General features: G+C 50.5%; 1 protein-coding gene across 2 annotated transcripts; it reads left to right on the plus strand.

The window, feature by feature from the left end:
- Positions 1–227: 227 nt before the first annotated feature.
- CMC4 (C-X9-C motif containing 4) lies at positions 228–5,246 on the plus strand. 2 transcript variants are annotated; one of them, XM_040322790.1, is made up of 3 exons: positions 228–332; positions 3,064–3,153; positions 4,957–5,246. In XM_040322790.1, exons 2-3 carry the CDS (start codon positions 3,093–3,095, stop codon positions 5,118–5,120), a joined length of 225 nt encoding a protein of 74 aa, XP_040178724.1. In that variant the 5' UTR covers positions 228–332; positions 3,064–3,092; the 3' UTR covers positions 5,121–5,246. The 2 variants fall into 2 exon arrangements, with proteins under 2 accessions (XP_040178724.1, XP_040178725.1); XM_040322791.1 differs by having other exon boundaries at positions 228–328.
- The last annotated feature ends 6,941 nt before the right edge of the window (positions 5,247–12,187 follow it).

Consider the following 12,187-nt stretch of genomic DNA (forward strand, 5'->3'; position numbering starts at 1 on the left):
GCCATTGTATCGTAGACAGCTAGGTAAAAGAACGTAGATGTTGGCTCCAAGAAAATGGCCGGCGTTATGACTCCGGGTAGAGATTCGGGGACAAGTTTTATCGTTCTCATGAGGCTCTATCACTGATTACAATGTCGCTGCTCTTCCGCCATCTTGTTGTAGGCTGCTTAATAGAACAAACAGAGCGGCTGTCTCCATGAAAATGGCCGCCACATATAGCTCTGGCTAGAATGAAGTGGGGACATGTAGTTGTCACCTTATTAAATTATTCTTCCGCAGTTGGCCAGGGACCCCGGACATTGGGGGAGCTGGAAGGAGATCTGGTGTTGTAGGTAGTGTGTGGGGGGGATTGCAGACAATCTGTTCTGATGATGGGAAATGTTCGGGAATCAGCATGTAGAGCAGGGCAGATATAATTTAAATCTATAGAGTCATCCATAACCCTTATCAGCTTTCCATTTCATAAGTCTTTTATTTTTATTTTATAACTTTCTTTAAAATAATTACTGCTGATCATCATTAATATCCTCGTTCACGCACTTCCTGTTCTAGGGTGACAACACTGTCCTATGCTTCCATTTGTGGTCCTGCGTTGTCACCCCCTGTCACATGACTTCCGATGTACACTACCGATGGCTGTTTCAGCACACATTACAGAGGGATGGCCCAGTGTTGTCACCATCAGGAAACTTGCCCTGAGAAGTGCCAGGCCCCCCCCCCCCCCAATATTACAGGTACAGCCAGGACCCCCCAATACCAATTACAAATAGAACTCCTTATATTAGGTATAACCAGGACCCCCCAATGTTAGGTACAGGTATGGATCCTAATACCAGTTACAGCCAAGAGACCCCCAATATCAGATACAGTCAGGACTCCCCCCCCCCAATATTACAGGTACAGCCAGGCCCCCCCAATACCAATTACAAATAGAACTCCTTATATTAGGTATAACCAGGACCCCCCAATGTTAGGTACAGGTATGGATCCTAATACCAGTTACAGCCAAGAGACCCCCAATATCAGATACAGTCAGGACTCCCCCCCCCCAATATCAGATACAGTCAGGACCCCCCCCCCCATATCAGATACAGTCAGGACCCCCCCCCCCCATATCAGATACAGTCAGGACTCCCCCCCCCCCATATCAGATACAGTCAGGACACCCCCCCCCAATATCAGATACAGTCAGGACCCCCAATATCAGATACAGTCAGGACCCCCAATATCAGATACAGTCAGGAGTGGACCCCCAATATCAGGTAGAACCAAGAGACCCCAATATCAGGACCACCCCAATCTCAGGTACAGACCCCCCCCCCCCAATATCAGGTACAACCAAGAGACCCCAATATCAGGTATAGCCGGGACCCCCCCCCCCCCCAAAATCAGGTACAGCCAAGAGACCCCAATATCAGGTACAGCCCCAGGACCCCCCCCAATATCAGGTATAACCAAGAGAACCCAATATCAGGTACAGTCAGGACCCCCAATATCAGGTACAGTCAGGACCCCCAATATCAGGTACAGTCAGAACCCCCAATATCAGATACAGTCAGGACCCCCAATATCAGATACAACCAAGAGACCCCGCAATATCAGGTACAAAAAAAGAGACCCTAATATCAGGACCACCCCAATCTCAGGTACAGTCAGGACCCCCCCCCCAAAAAAAATCAGGTACAGCCCAGACTCCCCAATGTCAGGTACAACCAAGAGACCCCAATATCAGGTACAGTCAGGACCCCCTAATACCAGGTATAGCCAGGACCCCCCCCCCAAATCAGGTACAGCCAAGAGACCCCAATATCAGACACAGCCCCAGGACCCCCCCAATATCAGGTATAACCAAGAGAACCCAATATCAGGTACAGTCAGGACCCCCAATATCAGGTACAGTCAGGACCCCCCCCCCAATATCAGGTACAGTCAGGACCCCCCCCCCAATATCAGGTACAGCCAAGACCCCCAATACCAATTACAAATAGAACTCCCAATATTAGTTACAACCAGGGCCCCCCAATGTTAGGTACAGGTATGGATGCTAATACCAGTTACAGCCACGAGACCCCCAATATCCGGTACAGTCATAGCCCTCCAAGTCCAAATAGGACCCCCAATATTAGGTACAGCCATAGCCCCCCAATACCTATTACAAATAAGAGCACCGATATTAGGTACAGGCATATAGCTGGATTCAGGTAGGGGCGCGCATCTTTGCGGCAGCGTAGCGTATTTACACTACGCCGCCTTAAGTTAGATAGGCAAGTACTGTATTCACAAAGTACTTGCCTCCTAACTTACGGCGGCGTAGCGTAAATGGGGCCGGCGTAAGCGCGCCTAATTCAAATTAGGATGAGGGGGCGTGTTTTATGTTAATGGAGGGTGACCCGACGTGATCGACGTTTTTTACGAACGGCGCATGAGCCGTCCGTGTACATATCCCAGTGTGCATTGCGGCAAAGTACGCCGCAAGGACGTATTGGTTTCGACGTGGACGTAAATTACGTCCAGCCCTATTCACGGACGACTTACGCAAACGACGTAAAATTTTCAAATTTCGACGCGGGAACGACGGCCATACTTAACATTGGCTACGCCACCTAGGGGGCATGTTTATCTTTAGGCGGCGTATCTCTTACGGAAACGGCGTATCTTTACTGCGACGGGCGGGCGTACGTTCGTGAATCGGCGTATCTATGCATTTACATATTCTACGCCGAACTCAACGGAAGCGCCACCTAGCGGCCAGCCTAAATATTGCACGCTAAGATACGACGGCGCAAGCCGTCGTATCTTAGATAGGTTTAAGTGTATCTCAGTTTGAGAATACACTTAAACTTAGGTCGGCGCAGATTCCGAGTTAGGTCGGCGCATCTACTGATACGCCGGCGTAACTCTTTCTCAATCCACCTAATACCAGGTACACCGAGGAAGAACTACATCTATATATTGTGGATGGGGTTTTGTTCTCGTACATTATAAGTGCTACATGATTAGTATTTATATCTTTAATGGCTTTTATTTTGTTATGGAACTCACTGAATTTCTAACCATTTTTAGGATTACGGAACACTGACTTTGGGGCTGTGATGTCACAGAGGAAGGATCCGTGTCAGAAAGCTGCGTGTGCCATTCAGAAGTGTCTGCAAGGTACGGACCTCATACCATTTATAGATACTAAGGCTGTCCATACATTATACAATTTTCAAAACCTTATATGAGATCACACCTAAACACTTTCACTTTGCATGCAATCAGGCAGCTCCTTGCACTACATAGTAGACGGTAAATCTACATTAAATTTCATGAGAAAAACGTGTAATGTATGGCCAGCCTAAGTATAGGTGTGTACCATCGATGTGTCTGCCTTAGAGTGACCCTCATCCACCCAAGAATCTAGGTGCATAGAAATCCCGTGTGTGTTCAGATTTGTGTGCTGATCCTATAACAATATATATAATGAAAGCTTAAAAGTGTTACTAAACCCAGGACCCTGCATTCACTATATCTAGTCCCCCCCCGGGAGCCTGCATTCACTATATCTGGTCCCCCCAGGAGCCTGCATTCACTATATCTGGTCCCCCCGGGAGCCTGCATTCACTATATCTGGTCCCCCCGGGAGCCTGCATTCACTATATCTGGTCCCCCCAGGAGCCTGCATTCACTATATCTGGTCTCCCCGGGAGCCTGCATTCACTATATCTGGTCTCCCCCAGGAGCCTGCATTCACTATATCTGGTCCCCCCGGGAGCCTGCATTCACTATATCTGGTCCCCCCAGGAGCCTGCATTCACTATATCTGGTCTCCCCAGTAGCCTGCATTCACTATATTTGGTCTCCCCAGTAGCCTGCATTCACTATATTTGGTCTCCCCAGGACTCTGCATTCACTATATCTGCTCTCCCCAGGACTCTGCATTCACTATATCTGGTCTCCCCAGGAGCCTGCATTCACTATATCTGGTCTCCCCAGTAGCCTGCATTCACTATAACTGCTCTCCCCAGGATCCTGCATTCACTATATCTTGTCTTCCCAGGAGCCTGCATTCACTATATCTGGTCTCCCCAGGAGCCTGCATTCTCTATATCTGATCTCCCCAGGACCCTGCATTCACTATATCTGCTCTCCCCAGGACCCTGCATTCACTATATCTGGTCTCCCCAGGACCCTGCATTCACTATATCTGGTCTCCCCAGGACCCTGCATTCACTATATCTGGTCTCCCCAGGACCCTGCATTCACTATATCTGCTCTCCCCAGGACTTTGCATTCACTATATCTGGTCTCCCCAGGACCCTGCATTCACTATATCTGCTCTCCCCAGGACTCTGCATTCACTAGATCCGGTCTCCCCAGGAGCCTGCATTCACTATATCTGACCTCCCCAGGAGCCTGCATTCACTATATATGCTCTTCCCAGGACCCTGCATTCACTATATCTGCTCTAAAAAAAAAAGTCAGCAGCTACAAATGCTGCAGTTGCTGACTTTTAATATTAGCACACTTTCCTGTCCAGGGCGCCCGTGATCTCCTCACTCGATCTGTCCCTCGGCTCCCGGGTGCAGGCATCTTTAGTAAGGGAATCAGGAAGTGAAGCCTTGCAGCTTCACAGCCTGGTTCTTCTACTCCGCAATTCGCGCTGCGTGTCTTCACTGGTCCCTCATGTCGTCTTCTGGGACCTGCGGGGGGGGGGGGGGGGAGACGGAGTGGCCAGACATGGCGTCGATCGCTGCGGATTCTTCGGCGATCTAGCGCTGGAAGTGGGAGCAAATACCTGTATTAGACAGGTATCTGCTTCCTCCTCCCCCCCCCCCCCCGAAAGGTACCAAATTTCCATTTTTGGGTGGAACTCCGCTTTAAGATGTTGCAGCTCAACTTATAATAAACGTAGTAATGTAATAATTATAAAATGTTGTAACATTGTGTTTTTTTTTTTTTTTTCTTTGTTGACAGCACACAAATACAACGAGTCGCAGTGTCAGGCCGAGTTTCAAGAAATGCGGATTTGTTGTTCAAAACCAGTCAACCAAAATTCATTGTGTTGCTCCGGCTTTTCCGATCAGAAAACAAATGATGGAAAAACTGATCATGAGACAATCAACGAAGAACTCCACTAGACAAGTTCTATAGTTGTACAGAGTGGTGGACGCAAATGTGATTATTTATGATGAAGTACAAATCAACAATGGAAGACTAAATATATTTTCTATGTATAAAATAAAAAAATGGTTTTGAACTTGTTACCTTGTGTAGTTTATGAAATGTAGAGATTGACTTTTACCTGTGTGTCTACCACGTCTATACAATGAAATCTTCTCATCTAAACCTACCCATAGATGGATCGAAATTTCTCCAGTTCAACAAAGACCAGCCGAATTTTGATCCATCTACGGCCGTTCCCATCCATAGCTGCGACTATTGAAAAACCTTTAGCTGATCAGTGGCTGCAGATCAGAGTCTTCTGATAGCTGGGAAGTACTTGACAGCCTTCTTCTCCTAGGGCAGGGGTCTCCAAACTTTCTAAACAAAGGGCCAGTTTTCCATGCTTCAGAAGGGACAGACTGTGGCCAGTGAGAGTGGACAATGTCCTGGTGTCAGTGCCTCGTGATTGGTCTTAATGGGAGGAATAGTCCCTCCTCCCCCCCCCCCACCATAGGCATCAGTGGGAGGACATAGTGCCCCCCCCATCATCATAGGCATCAGTGGGAGGACAGTGCCCCCCACCATAGGCGTCAGTGGGAGGAAATAGTGCCCCCATCATAGGCATCAGTGGGAGGACATAGTGCCCCCATCATAGGCATCAGTGGGAGGACATAGTGCCCCCATCATAGGCATCAGTGGGAGGACATAGTGCCCCCATCATAGGCATCAGTGGGAGGACATAGTGCCCCCATCATAGGCATCAGTGGGAGGACATAGTGCCCCCATCATAGGCGTCAGGACAGTGCCGCCACCCCCATCATACTGTAGGCCTGGAGCACGACCTGTCTGATCTACTAGAAATGGTGCCCGACGAGACCGCCAGACCCTTCTTAGGACCAGTCACCGACACGAACAGTGAGTCCGACTTCCAAAACGGAGCCGTAGCAGACAAGTACACCCGTAGGGCCCGAACCACGTCCAAGGAATGCAAAGTGGCCTCCTTCGGGTTTTTCAGCCGAGGACATAAGGATGGAAGAACAATGTCCTCATTAATTGTGAAAAGCCGGCACAACCTTTGGAAGGAATGACGGCTGCGGCCGCAGCACCACCTTATCCTCATGGATGACCAAGTAAGGAGCCTTGCAGGACAAGGCCGCCGGTTCAGATACCCGTCTGACCGAGGTAATTGCCACCAGAAAAACCACCTTATGGGACAGAGTCAACAAAGGAATCTCCCGAATGTCCTCAAACGGAGCTTCTTGAAGCACCGAAATAACTAAATTCAAGTCCCATGGAGGCAGTGGAGGACGCACAGGAGGGGCCACATGCCGGACCCCCTTGCACAAACGTACGCACCAAGGAGTGCGCCGCCAAGGGTCGCTGAAAGTAGACAGCTAGAGCTGAAATCTGACTCTTAACTGTGTACTTAAGGCGAGAGCCTGATCCACTCCACGCTGTAAAAACAGCAGAATCCGGGACATCACGTATGTACGGGGGGCCCATTTCATCTCTTCACACATAGAGATGTAGGCCTTCCACGTACAGCGGTAAATCTTTAGTGAAGTGGACTTCTGTGCCCGTAGCATGGTAGAGATCACCGAGCCCGACAGGCCTTGGTCCTTCAACACCTGGCTCTCAACTGCCACGCCGTTAAAGCCAGCGACTGTAAAGCAGGGTGAAAGATAGGACCCTGCAACAGAAGATCTTCTCTCAGTGGTAGACGCCAGGGGACGGCTGCCACCAGTCACACCAGGTTTGCGTACCAGGGACGGCACAACCAATCCACAGCGCTCAGGATTGTTGGTATTCCCTCGGCTTCCACCCTGCGCAGCAGGCGAGGAAGAAGCTGCAGTGGAGGGAAGGCGTATATTAGGCGTGTAATGAGACCCTTGCTCGCTTCCGCTCTACCGACACTCCTCTGCTACTGTTGAGTCAGCTTGCAGATCGCAACGTCTGATGGTTCGGTCATCCAAGCCTCCGGGATCCGAACTACAGCTATGTGCCGTTTGGAATCCATTAGAACAAACACCAGGCAGGCTGTATGCAAGCTCAAACAGGAAGACTTTTATTGGAAGCACACAACACACTTTTATACAGAATTTGGAACATCCCGCCCCCAACAACCGCTTTCCTATTGGTCAATTGTAAAATACATGTAGTTCTCCTTCAGGTCCTCCTAGCCATGCAAATGAGGACTTGAAAATGGGTTCAGCAGGGATTGGTCCAATAGCTTGAATAGAGGGACTGTTATGTTTAATGAGACAGAAGCCCCAGGGGGGCAATTAATGTACACAATAGCCAGACACGGAACAATCAAACCGTCTGGAGCCTTAAGACAGGGCAGAAGACCCCCCCCACTGTGTAACAGATTTCAAGGAGGAACACTTCTGCATTCCAAGGTCCATGACAGGGCGATAGTGACCCCATGGCGCCACCAACGCGTCTGCCCACGGGTCCCTCGACCTGGTCACGAATCGTGACACTGTCCGATTGAGACGGGACGCTAGAAGGTCCACGTCTGGAGTGCCCCATTTTTGGCACAGACTCTGAAACACCTCCGGGTGTAGTGACCATTCTCCTTGGTCTAGCTTGTGGCAACTTAGGTAGTCGCCTTGCCAGTTCAGCACCCCCGGAATATACACCGCAGACAGAGCCGGAACGTAACTTTCGGCCCGCCGGAGGATGTGCACGACTTCCGTCGCTGCAGCCGAGCTTCGTGTGCCCCCCCTGATGATTGATGTATGCCACGGCCGTGGCGTTGTCGGACTGGATTCTGACCAGTCGGCCTTGCAGACCCAGAGACCACTTGGAGAGACAACTTGATCGCTCGGAGCTCCAGTACATTGATTGGAAGGCGGGACTCCTCCTGAGTCCGGTGCCCTTGGGCTGACTGGACACCCCCCAGCCGGAGAGGCTGGCATCCGTCGTGATCACTGTCCAATGACACGGCAGAAACGATTTTCCGGTCCAAAGTACCGGAGATGTCAGCCACCACACTAGGGAGGACTTGACCAGGTGTCTCACCCGAATCTGGTAATACAGAGATGAAGGAAGCTTGTTCTAACGTGACAAGAATCTCTTTCTGCAACACTCGGGTGTGGAATTGGGCATACGGAACTGCCTCAAAAGAGGCCATCAGACCCAGCACTCATGCAAAAGCAAAGCGACGCCCATTTCTGGGTCGCCAACCGCTGCACCGCAGATTCTGCCTTTTTTCCGTTGGGAGAAAAACTCTCGCATCTGAGGAATCCAGGACAAACCCCAGATATTCCAGCCGCTAAGACGGTACCAGTACTGACTTCTGGATTTTCAATAGCCAATTGAATTCTCAGAGGGTCTGACAGGTGATAGACACGTCCTCTTCTAACTCTGAGCTTGAGGAAGCTCTCAGAAGGTCGTCCAGGTATCCCACGATATCGCTGCCGCAGCAGGGCCAGAATCGGGGCGAGCACCTTGGTGAAAACCCGTGGTGCTGAGGCTAGGCCGAACAGAAGGGCCACAAATTGAAAGTGGGGCTCGACCGCAAAACGCAGAAACCTCTGGTGTTTTGCAAATATGGGGATATGCAGGTACACGTCCTTGATATCCAAGGATGCTAGGAAATCCCCCTGATGGAGCGCTGCCATTACTGAGCAAATCGACTCCATCCTGAATTTTTGCACTTTGGCAAAGCAATTGAGGGCCTTGAGGTCCAGGATTGGACGGACCCCATCCTTCTTGGGGACTACAAACAGATTGGAGTAAAACCCCTGAAACCGTTCTGTTGAGGGAACCGGCGCAATCACTCCCCTGACCAGAAGATCCCCGACAGATCCTTCAGGCGATCCGGAGGTTGGAGGGAAAAAAAAAAAAAAAATCTGTAGAGAGAATCTTGTACCCCGAGGAAACTACTTCGCAGACCCAATAGTCGGAAAGAAGAGACCTCCGCAGAGTTGCAAAGCCGGCCCCCACCCGAGATGTGGGCGGGGCAGACCTTCATGCAGAGGCAGGCATGTCCGCGGGCTTGCGGTACCAGGGGCGCTTTTGCCCTTCAGTGGATGCCTTAGCACCCTGGAAACGTTTTCCTGCCGCACTTGGCGGGCAAAAAAAAACAAACCGCTTGGGGGTAGTAAATGAGGGCCCTTGCTTACGGCGAGGCTCCTTACCCTTCCCAGATTGCGGGAGCAGAGTGCTCTTACCGCCTGTGGCATCCTTGATGTCATCCAGGGACGCCCCAAAAAACCATTCACCCTTAAAAGGCAAATCCACCAGGGCCTTCTTAGCGGACTGGTCCACACAAGGCGGCGTAGTATCACTGCTGAGGCCCTGGAGAGCAAGGGGATCGTATCCAGTGCTGACTCACAGGCAAATTTTAGGCCTTCCACCAACTGGTCGGCCAGGTCGACACAGGTCTCAGAAGCATTCTGCGCCTCCAGCTTCTGCAACAGGGACTTAGCCCGTTCGGCAAGTGTCTGCGCCACCAGAGCTCCGGCCAAAACCGGTCTCACCGCCGACCTCACCACTGAATATGGAGCGGGCCTCAGCTCTCCTATCTGCGGGGTCCTTAAATGCAGGAGCCCCTTCAACAGGCAACGTGGTGGCCTTGTTCAGCCTGGACACCGAAGGGTCCACTGACAGAGGAGAAACCCACTTTTTAAAAAGTGGTCCTCAAAAGGGTAACGGACCGCAAAGTATTTTGGTACTGCAAAAACTTTCTGCAGCCCTTCCCATTCCTTGTATAACAGTTTGTCCAGATATGGAACACAAGGAAACATTTTTGCGGGGCAGCTTGCAGAACCCAAAAGGGACCGGCGTGTCTGATGCCTCCACCAAATCCTCAAGTTTGAGTGTTCCGCAGTGATTAGAGCTCCAACAAATTCCTCATCATGCTTTGACCCTGAAGCAGAGTCCTCCTCACTGTCCATGTGGGCCAAGTCTGCATCATCTGACTTGACAGAGCCAGGGCCAGATGCAGTAGCAGGGCCTGATTCCGCGTCAGACATCCCCAGAAGCAGGCGCAGGGAGGGGGTGCTTTTTACCCCTTTTATGGCCACTTTCTGCTTCAATCCTGGCAACAAACGCCTCAAGGACTGCAGTCATAGCATCCACCAAAGTCGTAGGGGCACTAAGGGTTAACTGTGGCATGGTTGGGGTAGAAGCCTCCGGTTCAGACTCAATGCTGACCCGCCGTATATGCTGCCCTAGTACTGCAGAACAGGACCCACAGGCCACCCTCCCGGCTGTCACAGAGAGCAGGGGACCCGCCACCCAAAAACAGGCTGTATTACTGCTGCAGAGCTGAGAGCGCTGTCCGTCCCTCAGGAAGTATGCTGCGGGCTTTGGCGCCATTATTCCAGACACTAGAGGCCAAAACTTTTCCAAGATGGTCGCCGACATGCAGAAAAAAAACAGCATGTAGGCTACAAGAAAATGGCTGCCGATATATAGAAACGTGTCACCGGTAAAATGGCGGCCGTACACATGTTTTAAAAAAAAAAAAAAGTAATACACAGCACAAGAATAGCACCCCATAGCAGCACAGCCCCCCCCCTGGCAGTAACAGAGCCCCTTCCCCCCGGTGGACCCCCCACCCAGAACGGGGAAGGAGGGAGAGGAAAGCAGGGCTGACCTCCCCAGGAATGCACCAGCTGAACCACCCTGCCAAGGCAAGGGGATACTATTTACCCATCCTGCGACCACCGGCTGGAGGCATTCCAGACAGACCCAAAGTCCGCAGCAGATACAGCATGGCTGTCTGCCCGGCCCACTGACACAGCCATAGAGACCGGTCATATGTGTGCCCTGTAGCAGGATTGAAGAATCGAAAAAATCTCCAGAGCACATGGGCTCCAGAAGGGCCATATCTTCTAACGCTAGGCAAAAAAAAAAAAAAATTGAGGCTGGATGTTCCAGAGAGTGGGATAAACCCGGGGAACCCGCCCCCTGGGAAGTGTTTTAACACTTTAAGTTCTTTTTTTTCTGCCTAGTCTCTCCTGAAAAGAAAGATATACAACCCTAAGGTCAATGCTGCTGTGTCCGTCCATGAACGGAAGAGAAAAAGCCTCAGAGCACATGGGCCCAGAGGAGCCATGTCATCTCCTTGCTAGGCAGAAAAAACTGGGACTGCAGAGTGTGGGGGGGGGGGGGGGGGGGGGGACAGTCCCCTGGGAGGTACTGTGGAGTGTTTAACAGTAAACATGTTGTCTTTCTGCCTAGTCAATATCCTAAAAGGGAGGATAATACCCTAAGGTTAATTGGGTAGGAAGGCTGCCGCTCCAGGTGAGCACACTAGAACAATCAATGTCCACTCAGGAGCCAATGAATGCCGGCAATGCACGGGATATGCAAAAGAAGATAGATATGGACAGCCGCACTCCAATTTCTAAAAAAAAAGACGTGCCCTTTATTGGGTAAAGGAAAAAAGCACTACAAGTATCAGCACACAGTGGGAAAAACAGCTGACGCGTTTTGCATTGGATATCAATGCTTAGTCATAGCTACTAAGCATTGATATCCAATGCGAAACGTATCAGCTTTTTTTCCCACTGTGTGCTGATACGTAGTGCTTTTTTCCTTTACCCAATAAAGGGCACGTCTTTAAGAAATTGGAGTGCGGCTGTCCATATCTTTTTTCTTTTGCATACCCCAAGGTCAATTGCTGCCGTGTCCATCCATGAATGGAAGAGAAACATGGCCTGTTGGGAGTACTTGCGGACCGAGGTCGAGAAGCACTCCATTAAAGCAGTGGTCATCAACTCCTGTCCTCAGGGCCCACTAACAGTCCAGGTTTGCAAGATAACTAAAATGCATCACAGGTGATATCATTTGCTGCTCAGCGATAGCAGTATTCTAGTCTGCATCTCCCCAAGGCAATACATAAAACCTGACCTGTTAGTGGGTCGAGGACAGGGTTGATGACCCCTGCAATAGAACACCTTTGGTATGTGCCGCTGACAAATCTGCAGAAACTGTGTGATGTTATGTCACTATGGAGAAAAATCTGAGGAACGTTTCTAACACCTTGTTGCATCTATTTCACGAAGAATGAAGACAAAGAGGGTCC

This window comes from Rana temporaria, chromosome 9 (assembly GCF_905171775.1).
Source record: "Rana temporaria chromosome 9, aRanTem1.1, whole genome shotgun sequence".
NCBI classification, from domain to species: domain Eukaryota; kingdom Metazoa; phylum Chordata; class Amphibia; order Anura; family Ranidae; genus Rana; species Rana temporaria.